The sequence below is a fragment of the Corvus moneduloides genome, chromosome 13, assembly GCF_009650955.1.
Source record: "Corvus moneduloides isolate bCorMon1 chromosome 13, bCorMon1.pri, whole genome shotgun sequence".
Lineage (NCBI taxonomy): Eukaryota > Metazoa > Chordata > Aves > Passeriformes > Corvidae > Corvus > Corvus moneduloides.
This window is the reverse complement of record NC_045488.1, coordinates 2,064,843-2,088,458: the sequence shown is the minus strand read 5'-3', so window position 1 is coordinate 2,088,458 and position 23,616 is coordinate 2,064,843. Positions and strand designations below refer to the sequence as shown.

The window sequence follows — 23,616 nt, the reverse complement described above, 5'->3', positions numbered from 1 at the left end:
TTCTGCAGTGATGAAACGCCCCCACCCCCCCAGGAAAAAAAAAAAAGTTTCGCCGCTCTGCACCTGAGCATTGTTTTCGGCAGGAGGGCGGGCGCGGAGCTGGCCCCCGCCGCGGCACGGGCGTAATTCAGAACTGACTCCAGTATTTGTTTCCATCCATAATTGATGGGGAGCTGGAAACGCGGCTCCCTCTGCCTCCCAGCGCCCGGCTGCTGCCGGAGAGCCCGTAAATCACGCCTCGCCAGGCTGCCCGCCCCGCCGGCAGCGCCGAGCCCCGGGCCGGGCCGGCTCAGCCCCCGACGCGGCGCCAGCCCCAACTCACCCCAAGCGCCTCGGGGCGACTTCGCCGGGGATAAACCCGACAGCTCCGCTTCGGCTGCCCCGTCTGCGGCCGGCGCCGGCTCCCGCCGGCTCCGCTCGGCAGCGCCGCCGCGCTCCCGCCGCTCTCCCCGGTACCTGCAGCCGCCGCGCCGCTGCCCGCGGCCGCCGCCCGCCGGCGGGGCCCGCTCCGCCCGCCGTCCCCCGCCGGGCGCCCCATCCCGGCGCTACGCCGGGAGCCGGGGCGGCGCGGGGGAGGCGCCCCCGGCAGAGCCCACCCCTGCCTCCACCTCCCGCGAATGGATTTATTCTCGCCCGTCCCTCGCCGTGCGTCCCGCCGCCGGCACCGCGGCGGCCCCCGGCCCCCACCCCGCCGCTACCGCGGACAACTTTTCGGTCTCACCGCACCCGGAGCGCGGCCCGCGGCGGGCGGCGGAGCTCGGCGAGTCGCGCCATGGCGGGGCGGGGGCGGACCGGCACCGCCCCGGCCGCTGCCCCCCGCCCCCGCCTCCCCCGCCGCGGGCAGCGCCGGGCGCCGCCCCGGCCCCCACACCGGCCCCGGCCCCGGCCGGCTGCGCGGAGCTCCGGCAAACTTCGCCCGTAGTTTCGCCCTTCCCAGCCCACCTCGGCAAACCTGCGTCCCCCCCCCCCCCCCCCCCAGGCCGCGGAGGTAAACAGCTGGGGCGAAGCCATCGAGAAGGCGTTTTGTTCATCGCCGACGCCACCTTCGCTTCTTAAGACAGAAATTTTCATTTCTACTTGGGAAGAAAAAAGTCATTGCGAGCAATGCAATTTTGCAGGCTGATGAGACTCGATTTTGCAGACGAGTACTTCGCGTGTGGTGCTGGGGGGGAGTGTCCTTGAAATGACATCTTTTTAAATGCCTGTCCAAAATCCCCTCAGATATTCCAGAAACAAAGGGTTTAATCCCAGAAATGAAGTCCAGGAAATAGCTGTCACTAATTCATTTTTCTTCACATGAAAGATAAATTAATTAAGGCTTAAAGTACCATGAAGTATTTTGGATGCCCTTGAAAGGGGGAAAAAAAAGGATTACTCGCCAAACTGTATCATCTGTGTTTGTTTTATGGGAAATAAGAAAAAATTCCGAGTAAAAGTAATTTAGAGATTTTTGCTGGGGAATATATCCTTCATTCATGAGCAGTTCCCAAATTCCTGCCCCTTAGCACTGTCTCCACAGCAAAGCCTTGGGCTGGTCGCTTCCACCCCTCTGGAAGACAAGCACTTGATACTCCCAAGCAGTATTTTGGGCTGATCTGGCAGGTTTTTACGCACGCACCACTCGCAGCGGGAGCGTTGCCTCTTGAGAACTGATTCATCTAAGCAAGGGCGCCAGGATTTGGCCCATAGTAAATTCTCTTTAGAGATGGTGCCAACAAAATCTCCCAGCCATGGGAATAGGAGGTTTTTGGCAACTCAGTCCCTTGGCTGTCTCTCTCTGATGTTTCCTAGTGGTGACAGGCTAAAGGCAAGATCATTATGGGCTTCCTCACAGCGAACACAGCAAAGCTATGTGGCACCCCAGGAGCTGCTGCCTGGTTAAAGGTGTAAGGACATTATTTTCTCTTTCTCATGAACAGCCCTAATCTGAAAAGCATCGAAATTTGCACAGTGCATGAAAATGCTGCGATAGAGACTACTCGCTTGGTTAGGAATCGAATTGCAACCTGAGGACAAAAAAAGCTGAAAGTGCCTTAAAAAGAAGGATTCGTTTCACAGAACAGCTCTGCGGCCTCTGCACTGGAAGTCAGACACTCTGTGGTGTCGATTTATGGTGGGTACAAACAGGTACCTCTGCGCAGGCTACCCACACCAGGGCATTACAAATGTGGGATTTGCTCCTTGGCTTTTGAAACTCCTGATGGTAGTGCCAGTCAGGAAAACTGCAGTACTGGAAGAGCCACTCATATTTTCATTTAATACGCCTCTTTTGTGACTGCCATGTAGAAATTACTCCTCGATGTTGCTCGGTTATCCCTGCCGCGGGGGCATCAGATGCCCAGCGCTCGGCACTGCCTGGGCTGTGGCTGCAGGCTCCCCTCTGCTCTGAGAAGGGCAGCTTGTGGGAAGGGACCTTTCTTCCCTGCTATAGCTTCCAGCCACAAGCTGACTCAAGGTTTCCGTATATCAGGATGAAAGATTAATATGGTTTAAATCTCCTTCTGCTTCAATTAGGCAGGTGACACAATGTTGAGAATCAGATTGCATTCCTGTAGGGCAAAGGGCTTCAGCTAGAAGTACAGCATTTTAGAGGATTTTGGTACAGCCCAGACTAATACCTTGTGTCTACACTTAAATATGGTAGTTTATTATCATTTCAAAATTTGCTGCATGGCTAGAAACCACTTTATGTAAGGATTTAAAGTATGTGCATTTACAATATGTGTGCAGTCAGGGAATTACACAGCCACAGGTTTTTAAACACAAATATATGCAGGCTCCTATTGATATGATAAACTATCAGTAACATGTGCTGCAAAGCTTCTTAAATCCTCATTGACACAACAGACCACTATTGTGTCAATAGTGTGCAGATTAATGGGGTGTTGTCAGGCTGTTTTAGGCCTTAACTTTCATTTATCCTAAAACTTGTTGTTCATTGTAACTCTTAACCTTTGGATTCTGCCAACACATTTCTTGTCGCAAATATACTAATGGAATTGAAAGAAACCTGGCTTTTAAATGTTAATTACCCTTAGAATGATTGATTTGCAAAAGAAACTCATCAGCAGAATCTGAAAGTACAGAGGCAGAATGAAATGGACTGTGTGTCAGTCCAGCAGCTGGGAATGCCTGAGGACCAGCTTTGGCTCCAATGAGCCCCCGTGTCCGAGGTGGTAACAGGAGCACTTACCCACCCTGTCTCATGGGTAGGGTGTATGGGTTATTCCTTCTTTCCAAAGGACTTTTCATCCTCTAAGTGTTTTACAGACTTGAGCAACACTTGTTCATGAATTTGAAAATATAATAAGCAAAATATTAAAAATTCACATACTGATAATAGAACTACCCTCTGTTAGAGCAACATATTGAGTTTTTTATTAATTAAAATATGGATAATACTAAACTGTGTTTAAACAGGCATTTCATTCTGCTTGAATGCCTCCACTGGGTTTATAACCAAAGCTGAACTGATTTCAGCAAGCAGGTGTGTTGATTGAAATCCCTTCAGCCACATGGTGGTTTGGTAAGGAAGTGCAAGTGCACAGAGTGCAGGGCAGTTTGCAAGTTTGGGAAACCACCTTCAGAGCATGGTAGCTCAGGAAAGTTAGCTCAAATGGCACATCCCTAGGAAATAGCAAGGACTGAGGGAAATGGCGTTGATGGTTTACCCCTGGCTGAGCCAGAGCTCCGTCGGTGACTCAGCATGCGAACGCACGGACACAATGGCTTCTGAATGAAATATCAAACCTACACTTTGAGGATATGTTCATTTAAGCTGTGTCATTTCCTATAAAAACAGCAAACGTCAGTTACAGGGGGATGGTCAAATCACAGCAGTGCCAAGAAGTGATGATGTTACATCCTAAGAGTCATTTTATTTTAGCTAAATATTCTCTTCCTCCCTTCTCTTTTTTGCCAGTGCATATAGACATCTGCCTACTGCAAAGCATTGCATAGAGGAACTGGTAGGTAATTTAATATGGATTGATACATAATTCCTGATGAAGTAGACATGCAGTTTTTATATTCACTGTCCTTAAATCTAAATTACAAAGTGCGATGTTATGACTTACCTTGACTGTAATTAAGTTTGATAATAAAAGAGAATAGAATTTATTTATTGTAAGTGCATAAAATTAGCTGGACAATTTAAGGTGCTATTCAATGAGTAATGCTCCCATAGAAGGGGTAAACATTTGTCTGCTGGATAATATTAGTTCGTATTAACAACCTAGAAAAGTTATTTCCATACAGCTCTGGTTTTATGTGTCTTCTTGTCTTCTCAATATCCTGGGAGCCATTGCACAGGGCAGGGCAGGCATGTATAATACATGAATAAATGTGGAACAATTTCCTAGATAAACAGGCTTTTTATCTCTATCGATTGGTGAAGAACTCCCTCCTTTGGACTTTTAAGAACATATATGTAGAAAATAGGAAGATCAAGCTGTAATGCCTCACAGCTCATCACCAGAACAGGGTTAAAGCCACATAAGCTGAAACTGATAGCTCATTAGGGTGTTAGCCTGCACGATGCAGAATTACACGTTTCCTAACACTCACCTCTGAATGCCGACCATTCCCGGCTTCAGCATCCCATCTCCATGAACCCTGTATCGCCCTTCTTCAGCCACTGATTTTTCCCCATTCCCCATGGTTCAGATCCCAAGGAGATGGGTCTTTAATCTTCCTGGAGAGCATTTAAATCATATCCCCGTTCAATCACCCTACACCTTGTTGCCAGGGGGAATATAGGTGAAAATCCCAGTGTTTGGCTGGCAAAGCAATAAAGCTGAGCCAACCATTTTCCTTCTTCGAGTCCTGAGCTTGTAGTAGTATCAATGCAAGTCAGAAGTGAGACATTTCAAAACATTGTCACTCATGATTTACACCAATTGGCTAAAAATAGCAAATTGCTAATATAACAAGCCTGTGCTGTGTTGATACAGACAAATAATTGGTTATAAGTCAAGAATTATTTAAAGAGGGGTAAGCTTAAGAAAATATGTCATAAATTTATCCCTGCAAATAGTATCCAAGGTATCACGAGTGTAGTTCTTTATAATGCTTAAAGGAGAGAAGATAATTTTCTCATATTTTCCAAAGGATGGGAAACCCCTCTTTTCACCCTTGACAGCTGTCAGAAAGCACAAGAGGTGCTTTTAAGCAATTGCCATTATGTAAAATATAGGGAGGACAGAAAACAGTTCCAGCACTTTTTTATAGCATCTTCTTGGGTACCGTATTAAGAGTTGTGTTTAATGTATTTCTGACTGTCAAGAATTCACTTTCACGTAGAATCATTTAGGTTACAAAAGACCTTTAAGATCACCGAGTCCAACCCTTAGCAACATCACTGTTCCCTTTTTCATATTGTCCTAATCTGCCTCCTCATTTAGAGGGATGTGCAGAAATCTCAAGCTGTATGCCTGTCACTTGAAGGTGTAGTGATCATTTTTTGCTAACGCTGATGCTGGGCTGTGCACCCCAACTTGGCAACTTTGTCCTGTCCCTGTATAGGATCAGCATGGGTATGTGCTTTCATTCCTGTGATTTAGCTTTCTGGCTGGTGTAAGAAATGGGTCCACAGTGCTGTTCATGACCACCCCCCATCACCTGACATCAGTTGGCCTTGAGAAGCCCACAGAACCATCTCTATATTGAATATTTAAGTGATAAATCTAATACCTGCTCTCAGGTGAAGGTCTGGCTGAAATTCAGTATGTTGGCTCTCCAGTTCCCTCATCTATACTCTGGGGAGGTAGAGGAGATGTGCCAGTAATGAATAAAAATAATTGGAAAAGAAATAATTGTTTTTAAGCTTTGTCACTATACTGCATGGGTCAGCCAGCAGGGATCCTGCAGGATCCCATGCAGATGAACCTGAGGCAGTGGAAAGCCAGAAATTCCTCCTCTGCTGAGGCTGTGGGGCTGGCAGAGAGAACCTCATGTCAGCAAGGACAGCAGATACATAGACACAATGTTTGCAATGTGTATTTTACAACTTGAAATGTGCCTAGAGTGAAATCTGGGTGAAATGTGCTTAGAGTGAAATGTGGATGACTGTATGTCAAAGCTAATAAAAGAGATTCAAGCAATAAACATAACTGGGCACAGTCCTGTAAAACTGGTCCTTCCTGCCTGTAAGCTCCCCATCAGGCTTAACTTTGAAAAACCAACTCTTTCAGGCCAATGGTTCTGGCCATGGCACTTTCCTGCAAAGATCACTGCAATAGTAAAACATGATTAATCCCTGGTCATTGCTAAAGAATAACCTTGTAAAATAATCCAGTGAGGGACAGCTGTACCGAGCAGAGAGCTGGCAACAGCAAAGCCAAGCTACAGGCATTGCCATGGTGCCCTTTGGGTCCATGTATAGAGCAGTATACTGTTGCTCACTCCCCTCAGCACTTTAAATGTCTGCAGGGATGATTGAAAACAAAAAACCTCAATTTTCTGTACAATTATTAGCTTTTCAGTTTGGTGATTTACAGCACCCATCTTTTGATGGGGCATTAATTCAAAACATCTAAGGTAATATCATCAAAATACTGTAATTAGATTTAATGGCACACTTCCAAGATTAATAGGTGATCTTCCTCACAGCCTACAATTTTAATTTTCAAAATTTCATTTGTCATACTGCTACTCAGTACAGATTCACCATCACAGTGTTTACCTACACTTTTCCTCACTAATAGTAAAATGTGCTGCCTTTTCCAGGCACAGACAGATGAAAAGATGTATTAGTAACAAATCTGTGATCATGGCATATAATCACAAGATGACAAGACACTTAATGTTATCTATTTATATATTATGTATAGCAACTTCTATTACACAAAATCACTTTTCAGTCCCATTTTAGGGGATTACCTAATCCTGTAATTGATTCTGTGTGACGAGTCCCCGTTGTCCTTTGGAGACCCATTGACCTTCAGAACAGGAACAGGCCTGAAAACATTCCATTATTTCACTGGTTTTTTATGTGTAAATTACAAGATAATGTAGGATGAGAGCAGATGATTTTATCTGTCTATTTACTTCACTGGGCTCAGAATTCTAATTGTTTTATGACTTGACCAAGAAGAACAATTACTCCCTATCAGTAAGAATCACCAAAGACATGATTGATGTTTTCTTTAAGGTAAATCAAATATTCCCATAGAAATTTAGCCAATCATGCACGTTCTCAAACAGCTCAGAGCTACAGTAACGCTCCTTTCTACTGTAACTGTCACATCTCAAAACTTGCAAAGGGGTGAAGCAATTGCTCACTGGTTATAAATACCAGCAGATTTCGTTTATCTATAGATCTGTATCATGTTACTCATTCCAGAGTCCATAAAATCCAACATGAAACAGCTTGACTTCGTACACAAACAATCACGTCCTACACAAAGGTGAGTCCACAGGTAGCAGCTGATGACATTTTACAGTTATGGAGGTTTTAGTATTACAGAAAACAAGCAATTACACATGTGTGCACGTACAGACACACACACAGACACATAAACCTTGCTCCTTCACTGTCCCACCAAATATAACTCCACGAATTAAGGCCTTAAATAAGTCTCTAAGAATGTAATTTAGTACAGTCTGAATCCCCCTTGGGCAAGCCTGAGGTAGCTCCTTGGGCTGTCACAGCTAAGCAGCTGTCCAGCCTAACACTGACTCAGGAGCCAAAAACCTGCTTCATTTGGGTGACAGTGAAACAGTTGTAAAGGATCAGACAGACATTATTCATGGCTGATGTAGGGAGGGTGTTTGGGAAATAGCTAATACCAGTAATTACTAAGAATAGAAAGGTAAACAAACTGCTTGCAAATTTGTATCTGCGTGAATTCTGAAACAAAGCCTTACCACATGGCATTCCTATCCAGCAAGAGAGTAGGCTCTCATCCTAGGTTAGAAGAAAGATGATTGAACTATTTACTTTTACCTCTGTGACACACACACAAAGTGCACAGCACACACACAATCAGTAATGAGAGGAGTTGCTGCCTTTGCCATATTACCTTGAGTTTGTGTTTAGTGTGTCCCCCTTGACATCTCAGTATCTGACTTCAGCCTAGGATACTTTGTTCTTGAGGCATAGGTGATTACTTTTAATTAGTTTTTTGACACTTATGGCCTTATCTGACATTACTGTTTGTTTGAAAAAAATTACTTCTAGCTTTGATGTACCTCAGTGTTCCTTCTTGCGTGCTGGTTGTGGGCTGCAAAATCCTTTCTGTTGAGTAGCTGTGACAGAGCCATTCATGAAATGTTTCCTTTCCTCTGTTCTGTGCTTTGCACGTTAGTGCAAAATAAAAATTTCCACTTATGGAAGGTGAGCACACACAATTACTATTCTCTATATATTGTCTCTCTATATTCTGTATTCTACTGTTCTCTACATTAAGAGGCAGAAGTGAGTGCAGGTTGTTTGATCCTTTGCAGTTACTGTTGCTCCTTCCCCCCATCAACTTTTGAAATGTGCACTGTGTCCAGAAGCTGCTGATCCAGGGACACATCCTACTACTTTCCTTTGGAGGATGCAAGATGACATGTTTTCACCTCTGAGGTGACAGTAGGTGACAATGAGATAGGCGGCCCATTTCACCCCCACATTGTCTCACTGATCACAGTGTGCCAGCTGCTCGTATGACTGTGCATGTCAGCCCACTAATCTTGAGTGATGCAAAGCTCCACAGAGTCAGGGGAAATACCATTGTCTGTGACAACTCATGCAGGAAACAGTCATGCAAAGGAGCTGTCAAGGGAGGAGGCTTGGTCGAGGAGAGGGGGGTGTGTGGGGTCAAAAGTGTAGAAAGCACTTTGGATGCAAGGCAATATAAATTAGCCGTGGCACCTATTCTACCCTACAAAATCTCCTGTTTGCATCACATACTGGAAGAATTGACATGGCAAAAACATACAACACAGCAACCACCAGTAATGATCGAGTTATAACTAAATACTCTGGATGGTCCTTGGCTTGGAAAAAGAGGCTCAGGTAGGAATGCCAACACTATTATCTGACATAGCTTGAAGAAAGAGTAAGCCATGATATCTCCATTCTTGGCAAATCACAGAGACTGCTGCAGGCACTCTGCTCCTTCTGCTGCTTGGAGTGATGCAGTCGTAGCTGCTGTCGCTGTTAGCTACAGATCTCCTCTCTTCGGTATCTTTGTGGGGAAGAGGAGGGCATGAAAAGTGGTTCACTACTTGGGAAGCAATGGAAGAAACAGTATTTGTGGTTCCAGTCAAACTTTTCCAGCTCCTTTTATAGATTTGACTTTTTTTTTAATTAGTTGCATAACAGGGTGCCAGGATTTTAGCAGCCATGTTATACCAAATAAATCATTTTATAATAAAGTCTCTACTGTCCAATAGCCAAAGATAACTATAGGTTATTCTCAGCTTTCTTATCAAAAGCTGTTTCAGACTTGGATATTTTATCTGAGTACTTCAGATGCTGCCTGAATAGCTTCCCACATTCAGAAGAACCTCAGTGATTGTTTATTCTGTGCTTATGTACTTTGAATGCTGGCAGAGAATGCCTAGTTGGTTGTTTCTCTCCCTGCCATTATTACCCATATATGTGCACCAGGCCAAGAGCTCAGCACCAAACCAGCAAGGGAGGGAAAGGTCTCCACCTGTCGTGTAGCCAGACCATCCAGAAACACTCTCCATATGTGGAGACCAGCTGCATAAAGCACAGGCTCAGCAGGCTCCCTGCCACCTGGCCAGTCCCCTGTGCTGCCCCAGGCCCGGAGCACACTGCCAGGGGAACAAGGGAGTGGAGGCAGGGGGAGACAGTAAAGGCAGGACAGGGAGAAAGCAGACTGTCCCCTGCTCAGCCAGCTCACTGGGGCTCTGGAGAGCTGATCAGGGCCATACTCAAACTTGGACTCCCATCACATCACATCACATCACATTGCCAGGACTCAAGCTCAGATGAGCTTTGGACATGTCAGAAGAGGGATGTTAGGCCATATGACTTCTTACTACAGACCCAAGCAAGGAGCTCTCTGCAAGGTGGATCATCTATCACTCCTGCCCATCAGTAATGTCATGGCACTGATGTCAGGCTGACAATTTAGATTCAAAATCCTTCCTAGAAGGATCAGGATAGCACGTGTGCATGTGTTCCTGGGGTTGCTGGCCATCTGGGCTGCTCTTAAAGCCATGTGGTTTTACACCCTGCCCACGTTTCAGGCGTCCAGTATCCAGAACGGCACTTGGGAGAACTGCATGTGTTAACTTGTTCTCTGATCTGCGCCCCTTCATGAACTTCTGACAGTGACTAAGTCTGTGTTTTCCCTAGGACCTTCAAAACCCTTTCAAACAGACCTGATGACAGAAAGCCTGTTAATTTTTTGTTGGGACTGAGTGAAGATCCCTCTATTCTCTCAGCTGCCAAAAGAAAAAAAATGTGAACTATACTTTTCAAATGTCATCCTGGGGAGCCAACCCTCAAACTCTTCCTCACATATAAAATGTCCTGGCAGGATTACCATATAATATCCATTGCAGCAGTGGAAAATATCAAAGGATCATGGCTTAAAATTAAACAAAGCAACACCCTTTCTTGTCTCGAAAGCAATACACTGTTCCTCTTCCTCCTTTTCCCTTCTCACCTGCAAATTGCCATGTAGTTTGGTAAAGTGGGATTAAGTATCCACAATAAACACTCCCATGTGAGGCCAGCAAGAGCAAATGGAAGCAATCGCTTCACTTTTTAGCCCAAACCTTCTGTTACTGTAGCAAATGAGATTTTTTTTGCAGCTGACTAGCAGAAACTGATTTAGGCCCTTTGCACTTGCTGCCAGCAAGTGTTTCCACTCCAAAAATAGCCTATTGAAGAAAGAAGTGTCAGTTGCTGTCTTCAACAGGCTGCTTTCTAAACCCATTGTTAGAAGACACCTACTTCAAATGAAACCTGGCATGTCACCACGCTGTGGGCAAAGTGCCATTCCAGCAGATGGGCAGGGGTAGGCAGTGCCAGCAATCCAGTCTGTAGATCAACCTTGAGTAACAAGGTTGTATTCCCATCTGAGGATGTCGAAGCCTGGAGCTGTGCTCTACACCAGCCTGTGTCCTTACACGCGTTGCTGCCCACACACATCTATGCAATCTTTGAAATGTTTCTATTTCATTTCCAGCCCATCCTGCTCTGTTCCACCAGCACCAGGTTCAAGTCTGGGATGGCTGAGCCTGGCCTGCCATGCTCTGAAATGAAGGTGTGGGCAGGACCACGTGAGCAGTGCTTGGCTTTCAGTGCCTTTCTCCCCACTGTGGCATTTAGCAGCAAGTATGTGGGAAAACACCTCAGGGTGCTGTAGTCGAGGCAAAAACTTCCAGAAACACCTCAAGAGCTGTGGAACAGTGAGAAACCACAATGTAGGTACCTCTGAGTGGAGCTGCAGGAGTCCAGCAGAGGTTAATCTCCGAGCTCAGGTTCCCCTGCATTTAGAGTAAACACGTGCCCTGGTGTCAGGTGGTGAGAGCAGTCCTGCAGTCTCACTCTGGTCTAGTGTCAGAAATCCCCACGCTCTCAGGTGCCTCACAAGACCATCAGGCCTCGGTGAACTGGGATCCATATGCCACAGGCTCATGACATTAATATGACAATCAAGTGTCTACCTTTCAATGTGTCTTGTACAAAAAAAGCCTCACCTTTCTCGTGGAATGCCAGCCTGCGTGGTTCCTCTGTAGTACCTGTGTTACAGAGTCTCAAATTAATGCATGTAAACTCTATCCGCATCTTTTCAAAAGCTCGTCTTATATGTCCCATGAAACTATTGGTTTAGCTATCACTAGGTATTAAAATTTAAAAGGGTCACTAAATGCATACTGCTAGAAGGGAACAACATTAGTTACACATTACCAGAACAAAACTAAATTAAGAAACAGCTCATTTCCTTTGTACCATCAATATTTTACTCAGCCATAGCCTGGATGCTTGTACTCACGAAAAGGAATTAATCATTCATGTGCTAATGTACATCCATTATTTTTAAATCATCACTTAAGCAATCATTTTTGTGTGTGCTCAGATGTGTGATGCCTGCTTATGAAAGTGCAGGAAAAATCAATACAAATTAAATAAAATTTAAAAGGTGGATATCTGTGAAACAGATGCAAAAGAGTCTTCCATGCAGTAAAATTGTAATCAAATTGCTGTAAAATTCTGTTAGTGAGTCATAATTTGAAAAAGATACCAGTCTAATGCTAAACTTATTTATATGCCATGCTACCCTCTTTATTTTGGTGCAAGCATACACAATGCAGTTCATCACAGATTTTGTCTTAAAACATGCATAAAACTGAAACAACAAAATCTTTATTGCCATTTAATTGGGTACTGCCATTTCCCAACAGTTTATTTACCGAGAATCACAGTGTTTGTGTCATACCATCATCTGTGTCTGCACATCTGGGAGGTTCCCAAAACCCTTCTCCAAGTGAGGTGCAGGAAGTCTCATGGAAAGGCTCCCACCTGGGGCAGGCACAGGGGTCCCTGCCTGGGGCTCCCTGTCACACACCAAGTGTGGGCACTGTATGGCTCAGCAAAACCAAAATTCCCCTCTCCTGCAAAGTGTCACACAGCCTGCAACATCTACCCAGTACAGATCACAATAATCAAAGTCTCATTTCCCCAGCTCCCTGAAAAGGACTAACTGCATCTCCTGGGCTGCATTTGCTGCTGCCTTGGGCTTGTCATTTACACCCATGGAAAGTGCTCCAAATCAAGAGCCCTGCTTTGCTCAGATATAAATTACAGCCACTTTACTCAGCCATAAATGTCTGTCTAAGGTGAAAAGTAGCAAAGAACAGCAGTTAGTGCTGGCTGCATATAGAAAGAGCTAAGATGGTCCTACCAGATTGGAGCCCACAGTCCCATGGAAATTAAATCAACTTTTGCTAAAGGTGTGATTGCTTCTTTCGGACTACCCATATCAGTGAAAGAATATGGCAAAGCTGTTAGATCCCTGCAAGGACAATGAATTTCACAGAAGAGCAGCACAGTACTTGAAGAAGAATTTGGTGTAGCAGTGCTGTAGGTTTTTTTCTTCTATTGCTTCAGTAATTTTATGGTGATGTAGTTTGATGACAATTTAAACAAGCTCTGTGTTTATGAGCCAATAACAAAATATGAAAAATAAATTTCAAGGCCAAGGTGTCTATTAATACATGGTATGGCTTCTTGTGAATGAATAGAGATGAGCTGGAACAATGCTCAGGAAAAAACAAGAGAGTGTGTGAAATGGAGAAAATGATCCAGCAGGCAATACTTCTATTTTGCAGAAACTTCTCAGAAAATAAGTAGTGGGTTCCCACTCATCCTCTTCACTGAAAGCCATGCTTTCAGGTATTTAATTTTGAATAAAGGCCTTTTTCTTTTTTTTCTTTTTCTCTTTCCCTTCTTATTGGGAAAGATCCAAATCTTTTCCAGACGAAACTTTTGTGATAACCACGGTATCCCTTTGAATTGTTTCTCCCTCACCCAGACATCATACTTGCAGCCATCTCATCTGCAAATGTCAGTGAGAACATGGCAGAAAAGTGCACAACAGTATGATCAGCCTACTGATAGTGGATACCAGGAGCAGCATGAACTCACCATGACTTGGAGGTGTATCATGAATGGCTATACTTTAGGCTGCAAGGAACTGAGACTTTAACTTTTCTTTTGGAGAAGCACCTGGTGAAGCTGGGTTTGGCCACAGCTTAGGAACTCCCTGAGAAGCCAGCAGGAGCTCAGTACACGCTGCATAGGCACCAAACCAAGCACACAATTTACATCCCCTGGCAGTGCACAGCAACCAGTTACTACAGTCCAGTACACAGACAGGAGTCCCTAACCTTGGAGAATTGGATTGGCTCCCTTGATTTAATTTCAACCCAATTAAGGGACAATGCATCACGAGCAGTGTATGAGGAAAAAAACATTTTCCAGATGAAGCACCCACCAGGTCTGAAAGCCACTGCCAGTTAAACGTGCAGGGCAAGCACTTTTGCAATTACACCACCAGTTAAATAAATATGGATTTTAAATTTCTCATTTTTATCAAATTCAGCTGTTGACAAGACCTCAGCCAGAGGGAAGAAGGGGAATGAGAGGGCAATGAGCTTTTCAGACTCAAGATGTGCCACCTGGATGGGAGGAGGAAGGGCCCTTTCTTAAGGAGATACATTTGGGTTACTGGAGGTGACACAGGTTCTTTGCATGAGCTGCCTGCATGGAGCTGCCTGACTTCCTGAGACTGAAGCTGCTGATAAGAATGTGAAGTCTGACCTATAATAATTTCTTTTGCTGTGTGTCTAAAGGACTAAGTGGGTCTTTTCCCAGTTCAGAAGCTGCAGCTGAGCTGGGGATCACCTGAGCGAGGTTCAGCTGTGGACCTCTACCACTCCCTGTGCAGAAGAGAATCCCTGCAGAGAAACCAGAGTGGGAGTTTGCACAGGTGTAGAGAATTGTCCCAAACCTATGTGTGTGCCTCTGCTATCTCTACACACATACACATGTGCCTTTTTTTGCCTTTGGTTAAATTTATCGAAGTGTCCTGAAATGCACTTCATGTGATTTGAAGGATAAAAATGTCTCTGTCTCACTTGTGCCAGTTTATTGCTAATGTGGGCAGGTGATTCATCAATGGATGAAATGAGATTTTCAAGTTGTTTTAAAATGAGGTAGTTTTCAGAGCTCATGCAGTTTGTTACTAGATACACGATTTATTAATATATTTGTCAAATAATGTATTTGACAAGTTTTAAAAACATTTCTGGCTAATTGCTTTTATAACTCATCAATCTTAAAAGGGGAGTAGCAAGACAGGATTGTATTTTACAATCCGTATTTTTCTAGTCCCTCCCTTGTCATAGCCCAGTGAAAGGGATGGAGATGCAAACACTGGATCCATGTTTCACCATGATTTTTCTTTGGTTTACTGGTGATTTTCTTTGTTCAGGATAGGTTCAATCTTGCAAGTTAAACTAGACAAGGAGATTGGCCAGTTTCAAGCTTCATAATTGATTGGTGTAATTGTGATTGCTTTCAGCACCATGGGACCTTTTAACAGCACTTTGATTTTTTTGTTTTGATTTCACTCTACACCATACTTACATGTCCATCTATTCCTTACTGGGTCCCATTCAGAGATACAATTTTCAGGATTACATTTTCCTATTAAAGGCTTGATTGAAAGATGGATTCAGGGCTCAGACACATGCTCACTTAACAAAGCAGATGCAGCGAGTTCCTCAAGCTGTTTGTTACCACCTGCTTGTCAGACACTGTAGCCCACCCAGGAGAGGATGGAGCAGAGCGTGTGAGCCTTTGGGAGCTGCTTCAGTGCAAAGTCCTGTGGCTTAGCTAAATTCCCTGGACATGTTCCCTTCCATCTGCAGATGACTAAGCCTTGAACACGCACTCAAGGCCCACTGACATAGACTGGAATTATTAATGATCTGAGCAGTTTTCCTGATTGAGACCAGAGTGTCCAGTCCTGTGACGTGATCAGCCAGAACATCCAGCCTGTGCTGGGCAGCACCGAGGCTCTGCTGGGGCAGAAGAGTCTGCCAGCACCAGGGCAGGCCCAGGTGCTCAGGCTGAGCACACACATCCCCTCCCACGTGCTGATGCTCATTTCCAGGCCCAGCTGCTTTTTACTGCCCTTCTGCCAACCACTGCTCCCCGTAACTGCTGGCAGAACACACCACGTGCCTCTTCCCTGTGCTCTCTGGGCAAAATCAGGCAGGCTGCTTAACCACCTGCTAAACTATTTAAATCTAATGGAGTTTTAAAGCTGTAATAGCCTAGCAGACAAACAGGGAGAAGTCTTGGAGATCATTCTGCTGAATAAATGTGGAGAAATTTCTGACACTGGACTAGTAACTGGGAAAACTAAGACCATTACTGTGGTTAAGTGATGCCTAAACCACAGTAATGGTTTTTTAACTGATATTGTGGGTTCACAACCACTTCTCTGAGACTACTGGGCAAGAGGGGGAAGAGAGAGACGGGTTACACTCAGACGTAAATCTCTGCAAGGTCAGCACGTACACACCCTTCACAAACCTGCTCGTGCAGCTTGCATATAGGCCTACAAGGAGCTGCTGATTCAGGGTTTTCTCAATAACAAAAATGTAATTTTTGGAATTTAAGTTTTGGAACACAATGCAGTCTGCTAAACTCTCTTTTATTAAAAAATAAACTAGAACAACATAGAAGGCATAGCACCAGCCAGTGCTGGGAAGGCAGACTATTATACTGAGAACAAGAGCCTGTGCATATACATTGAATAAACCGCATTTCTGAGATGTGCCACACTCACACCTAGCCCTGCAAACACACTCCCACCAGGCTTACTGGCATGGGACAAAGACACCCTGGCCCAGTCCTTACAGATAAGATCCTTCCATCTGCAAGAGCTGTTTTCCTACCACTCTTTCTCAGTATTTCTCAGCATTATTCAACAGTCAGCTTTATTTGATTTGTGACGTGGTACGGTTTTGTGCTTTATATACATTTTAAAGTTACCTTTGTCTTCAGCTGTGGTATTGCCATCCAAACAGCTCAGAAACACCAGCTACAGCAGGCAGGGTGAGCAGAGGCACTTCAGGAACTAATGAGAGTGGGGACATCTGCATATTCAGAGCAGGAGCTGCACATACAGACTGAGCCACTGCCACCAAAGGGCGAGCTGATTACTGCTTATTTGAGGGGAGAGGAACGGGTTCTAACTGGCTAAGACACTTTTGTTATCATGAAATGCATATTTGGCTACAGCAAATGGCTTCAAATCAGAAAAGTGACTTTTTTGTGCTGGCTGTTTATAAACAGGATGTAGTTAGTGTAAGGCACCCACAGCTGCAGTAACTGCAGATTTTCAAGGCCAGACTCAAATGTATCATACTTTATCATTGTCTTTCTCGTATTTGCTATACTCACGGCCTTGCAGTTTTATAGAAAGCCAAGAAAATAACTTGACTGGTTGGTTGGCACTTAATACTGTATGGCAGTTCATTGTTTTCAAGTGAGTTTGTATTTTCACCTGAAACTTTAATAACAGCATCACAGGCCCAGCCCTGTTTTTGATAGTCAATGTCAGTGTCATGAGCTTTGGTAAGTGCACAACTGAACTCAATAAAACTGAAAACTGGGGAACCTCTTCAGTATTAAGAGTGAGTTTAGCTGAGATAAGAGTCAGAAATTCAAAGCCTGTTGCTGACTGCCTGACCCCAGTGGGGTCGCAGGTGGGGATGGGCAAGGAGAGGGGTAGCAATAAGGTGATGGGGCAGCATCACAGGTACAGCTTTCTGGAAAGACAGATGCAGCTTCAATCCAGATGTCTTCCTAACACTCATGATAAAGTTGTAGGGAGTGGTTTGATGAAACCACTTTCTTTTTTTTAAATCTCTTACATCGATGTGTAACAGTAATTCTTGTTTCTTACAAGAAACACAATGTGGAGACAATAGAGGCTTTCCAGGGGGGAAAAAACCCCCGCAGATGTGAGACTACAGTACAGAAATCTGTAAGCAGTTGCTAGAAGTTGTTCTCCAAACTGGTATACACAGAGTTTGCTTTTGATTCCAGTAATAACTAAAGCAACTTATCTTCTGCCAGAAAAACACATTTCTTTCCAACAGAAAACTGCAATGAGTGTGCCATGGTCTTCATCATCCTTGAACTTCCCCTCTGTGGACAACATTGAAAAGGCCAACTTTTCTCAGTTGTTTTGGTTGTTTTTTCTTCCCTGTATCTGTCACTGACAGTACTAATAAGTTTTGAAACATAAGGACAATTTGTTACTTTAGACTTAGCATCATGACTGCTCTTTGTATGGAAATAAGGTTATTCTGCTCTAATGAAATTGCTGAGCTGAATGCACAGTTTGAAGTTCATGACCCATTGAAACGATGATTTATGGAACTTTCTTGCAAATTACCTGTGTTAACATCACATGTAATGTATTTCTATCACTAGACCTTTGGAAGGAGTTTTCTTTTGCAAGATTCTTCTTGGTTGTTGGGGATACTTTGGTTCCCTCAATACTGTCCCATAGGAGGGTTTAAGTTTTACAGTGCACTAGAAACCTCTGAAGTTTCTGCCTTCAGATAAATGCTTGGCAGCGTCCAGGCTCAGTCCACTTGTATGGATGCTACAGTGGAAACCCTTTCTTCTGTACTAGCACCAATTTACATTTGGTCTGAGCTTTGGAAAGATGGGTCACGTTGTCAAGATCTGCACAGAGATGTGACAGAGAAAGAGGTAAGAAAAAAACCTGCAAGAGTTACCACAACATTTCCCCTTGTCTTCTAGTCTGTGCCCAATGTTAAACCTGTTACATGAGAAGACAAGAAAAATCAATGTGGGATCAAAGAATTAGGGGGAGATCATGGTAAATCAAGAAGCATTTTGCTTTGAAGGATTATAATATGAAAGGCAAAAGTAAGTATGTGGAACAAAAATGCTGGGCAGTGAGAACAGTGTGGTGTGGAATTCCCTCTGTATCATTTCCACTGAATTTCATTCATTGAAAATGCTCAATATATGGCAAATATTTGAGAGACCAGTGCCAGAGCAGTATTTTGTATATCCTGTAGATGGAAGTGTACTGGGAATCTGGTCAGCAGTGTAATTGTTTATATTCATTATAAACAATCTGTGTTATTTGGCAGCAAAACCTGCCTTTCTGAGTTGACTCTCATTGCTGCTGAGATAGTTCTATCAGCTGCTTGTAATTTTACTTTGGGGGCATGCAAAAGTACACTGTATTTCTTCCAAATTATCTGTGGGAAAAACATGACGAATACACCAAAGGCCCCTCAGCCTTGTGGGACCTCTTTTGCCCCTCTTTCAGTAGTCTGTAAGGGCCATAAGAGGATGCAGAATAGGTTTAGTTTGCATGTGTCTTGTACCACCGCTACATCCATCTGCAGCTTCTTTCCTGGCTTTAATGCCCAACTACTCTCATCTTAACAATGCTAGCAGATAAAATAATGAAGAAAATTGCTACTGAAGGTAGAATGGGACATGGGATGAGGCGAAAAGACCTTACTGTGAAAAGGTAATGCCCTATTTGGCTTAAAAGATGAAACAAATAATATAGAAGCCATTTCCGGAGCTTTCCATGCAAGGCTGAGTTCATCACAGATGTGTAAATGTGGTTTCTGCAAGATGGGACCTTGTGGTTGTCCAAGCTACCCTGCACCTGAAGGACCTCCTTGTGCCTCATATGAACATGTACTTGTGCTCCTACCTAGAGCAAGGGGAGCATAAAAGATTTTCTAGCAGGTATTTGGGAGGGAGATTCCCAATTATCCTCGACTATATCAGGAGGAACTGCATCTTCTGTCAATTTCTTTTTTTCTCCAAGAAGAGTAGAGAGAAGGCCTGACAGTGAGTTACCCAGTAACTTCATGGTTAGGATCTTTCACCTCCTGGTCTCAAATCGGCTCAGGATGGGTCAAAGCAAGAACTCCAAACCTGAACTTTTACATCCCACATACCTGTTCTAACTACTAGGAGCCGGTCACTTGAAAGGAGATTTTTCTGTCACTCTTGAGCTGTTCTAATTTGTAGGAATAATTAAATACAATTAAATTTAATGAGAGATGGATTCTACAATCCAGCAAGTTTAAGCATTTGCCTTGGGTGTTGATGATGCAGGTCTGAGTCTCTGCTCCAGTGACTCATCAGAGTGAACAGGCACAGCTGAATTGCTGGACGGGGATTGCTTTTGCTTGACTGATGTTTTTCTAGGAAAAAGAAGAAACCCTAAACCAAACTGTTTGTTGAAGGAGGGCCGATGAGTTCTGAATGAGCCCTACCACATCCCTGCTGCTTCTCTGGCCACAGACCTGATCATACTCATGCAAAAATATTATGAGAGCATGTCCCAGCCATGTGTTTTCGAAGAGCATTTCATCAGTATGAACAGTTTTAGCTCCTCTCCCATGCTGGCAGCCTCCACTGCGGGGGAATGTGTTTGTGCTCACACCTGTGCCTAGAGATCACAACTGCACAAGAAGATGGAAGAATTTTTCCACGTACATTAGGTGCTTTAAAAAAAATTCTATAATCTTCTGTTTTCCAGTCTTTCTCCCCTTGTCTATTTTTGCTAAGCCGGTGCTTGTCATGCCTGTAGGCTTCAAACCGAGGGAGACTTTTATTCTGAAAGCAGCTGTTTCTACTACAGGAGTGCCTTCACTTTGGCTGTGATCTTCCTCCAGGAAGGTGAGGCTCTGCTCTCAGCTTACACCCAGGCTATCCCGGCTCCCAGAGTTGACCCAAGGACAGAATTTAGCTCTGTGGGCTAGAGGCTGAGCTTTTGCCCTCTTTTAGCAAGTCTGACTCTCTCGTCATCCCTCCTGCTTTTGGAATGTGCAGCAGGAGCTTCTCTAAATTTTAATCGGGCGATTTCATTTGTTCAGTACTTGAAGAGCAGGATTTATTTATCGAGGATTTAAATTTCTCCAAAGTAGAGAGAAACTAAATAGCACTGCTCTTTAAGCATGTCTCTACATTTAGAAAGCATTGGGTTACACTTTCCATTTGAAGCTTTTCTTCTTAAAAAATAATTCAGACACCCCTCCTGAGAGTTTCCCGGCACTGCCCCCCCGTAACCCAATCCGCGTCAGGGAGCGCAGCCGCTGCTTGCCAGGTGTGCAGGCAAGTTTGTCACATAAAAGACTTCAGGCATAAATGTTGGCAACACGAGCTCTGAAAAGGCATTCAAAGAGGGCTTTATATATACTTAAGGGTAAGAGATATGCTGTTTTGCTAACGGGATTCAGTATCTGTATTTTACTGTAAATGCACCTTTTTCTCTATCAGCTATGGATGAGGAATTAATTTTATTGACTTTATGGATGGCTTTGGGCTGGAGATAGATCTCTTCCCACACGCATCCTTTGACAGCTTTCCTTTACCTGAGTGCTATCAGAACTAGTAGGAGGCAACCACCATTTCTGTTTGAATGAATTCTCTCGTTATTATAGTGCCAGGCACTCATTGTCTGACCCTGCAATCTAGAGGCCCAGAGTGTCTCCAGTCCTGGGAAATACTTCTGAAAAATAGTGATAACTAAGATAATAATAATTCTCAGCACTCCTGTAAAGCTTTTAATCCACTGATCTTAACCAGATACTGGCACTTACTACTAGAGGAAAGTTAAATTTGTGGCATGAGGGATCCTGTCATTTGAAGGAGGAGGCCTGCAGAACAACATGCACTGTTAGAAAGGACAATGGTCAATTGTTTTGGGTAACATGCTGATCTCACTGCTCTTAATGGCAAAATGACTTCAGTGGAGCCATAAACACAAAAAAGCGTTGGGAAAAATATTGTCACGGTCTCTGTATTCAAAATATGCCTTTTGTAACAAAGCACTGCACACTCTAATGCAGATGTTTGCTATTTGATGCTTATTTTGCATGTCAGACTAATTATTTTTGACTATTTGTCTTCTCTGTCTGTCTAATTTCTTTCAAATTTGAATATGCAGAGATACAACTGTGTAAAGAAAGTGAAATATTGTAAAAGTACTCTGCAAATATTGACATTATGTCAAATTGATTTACTTGTACATCAGATTTTTTGTTTACATTTCACAGAAATTCAAGAAACGTCACTCTTTTGGCACCAGCATTCATGGCAAATAGCCTTCAAAGTGTCATAGATGAGATTTTGATGAAGAAAAAATATACATTTGCATGTGTACATGCTGGTATTTGCTCTAGTAGACAAACACATCCAGCTAGGAGGGAGACAGCTAATCATGTACCTTTCTGACAAATTAGCTAATCAATGCCATATGACTAGCATGTACCTTATAGCCTCCCAGAGAAATTACAATCAATCCAAGCTGTTAAGAATTGGAAAAAAAAAATTCCCTTTTTAAAAATAAGTTTGCATAGCAAACACTTCTGAAGCAGCTGTGATTTGTTTATGGATTTTCTACAAACAGAAGGAAAAACTAGATTTCCTTGATAAATGACTTATTGTTAATTATTCGCTGAGTCCCATTCTCCCATGTACTTTAATGAACTCTAACATAGTGAATCTTAACACCCAATACAAAGAAAGTAAATTTTCACCCTTAATGCAGTGTGAATGGCACAATTGCTTTATTCTTTTATTCACAAAGTGTCAGTCATTCATTTCAGCTCTGCATCATTCAATAGAACTAAGATGTGCAGTGAATGTGATTCCAGTCATGTCATCCTGTTAGTGCAAAGTGATTCTCAATAGCACTTGACAGCACACTGCTGGATTGGCTCAGTGCATTAAAACAAACCAAATTATTCTGGTTTTATGTACATATCGGTACTTGTTGACATACCAGTAAATTGTTTTAATAGCCTGTACTTATGAAGGTGTATATCTCTGTAGTTAAATTCCAGTGTATTGTAAAGTATACTAAACATAGAAAATATTACTCTCTCAGGAAAACTGTAATCACAAAGTTTAGACTCAAAAAATACAGTGATGCTCACTGCTTTATCTGCTCTTTGAGCAGCCATCACGAGCTAAATGTGTGTGGCTGAGGCAGGAGCAAGTGGCCTGAGACGCAGCTTTGGAGCGAGGGGAGTGGAACGTGCTGCCAGTTACGGCCCAATTAAGTGCTGTTCTGCTTAGCTGTTTGTGGCCAGAACTGCAGCATTGGTGAAAACCAAACCAATATGTTTTTTTACACAATCCTCAAAAATAATTTCCTTTAAGCAGTCTTTAGACCAGATTTATATCTTATGTCAAACAAAGGAGATGATGAATACTTCCCTCAGTTAATACCACCTTCATGTGAAAGGTGTGCACTGGCCTGGCAAAGCAATAAATAAATCCACAGTGATGAATACTGACACTCTTTACTCCTTTTTTTTGCTGCCTCTGCTTTCAGCTCCATGCTGCCATGCCAACTCAGATGTACAGAAAATATTGTGTGTCCTGTTTAGGAAGATTGGCCAGTTTCCTCTACTTCCTGGTGGTCCTTAAGGAAGAAATAATTCATCTCACTAATCTTTATGGACTTTAGTGCACAGATGACTTGCTGATGTTTTTAATTGGTTCAACTGTACGAGTTTGATGTGGTTTGCTACACTTGCTGCTTTTGTTATGAAATATTAAAACACCCAGGAAGTCTTATTCTGATACACATCCGACCTCTCATCTACCCACACAGCTTACTGACCTGTGGTTTTCAAAATTTGATCAGAGGAGTCCTTCAGTTACCAGATGAATTAAAATTCATTCATTGAGCCCAGATACCGAGGGGCAAAACACGTTGCTGATGCCAGACAGAAACTTTGTTTGGCACTAGTGTATCTTGTCTGAGGTACCTATTCTCTGCTTGATTGTGTTCACATCCACCTCTCTGTAGGACTTGGTGTCATCTCCCAAAACAGCTGAACCTTGGCCACTTCAGCATGTGACCTGACTCCTTTCAGAGCAGAGGTAATTCCTAAAAGACCTAGAAAGCTGGTGTCATCAATTTGAATATATCCAGCATTAGAAATAGATGAACTACATCTACTTTGGGAGGGAAAGAAGGAAATAGGGTGATGGGGTGTTGCAAGAGTGGGAATGGGTCACTTAGGGGTCCCTTTATTTTCATATTG

The 23,616-nt window shown here is 43.5% G+C and overlaps 1 protein-coding gene across 11 annotated transcripts in view; it reads right to left on the bottom strand.

The window, feature by feature from the left end:
• SEMA6D (semaphorin 6D) overlaps positions 1–23,616 on the bottom strand; it is a 225,984-nt gene that overhangs the window by 30,698 nt on the left and 171,670 nt on the right. For 5 of the 11 annotated variants that reach the window (XM_032122353.1, XM_032122349.1, XM_032122355.1 and 2 more), the window contains exon 1: positions 64–205. The exons of 2 other annotated variants lie outside the window; for them this stretch is intronic. In XM_032122353.1, the coding sequence (XP_031978244.1) occupies positions 64–156 (93 nt within the window). In that variant the 5' untranslated portion in view covers positions 157–205. Of the gene's footprint in view, positions 1–63; positions 207–322; positions 439–23,616 lie in introns of those variants that run through there. 4 more of the 11 variants (XM_032122354.1, XM_032122356.1, XM_032122358.1 and 1 more) reach the window with 3 other exon arrangements.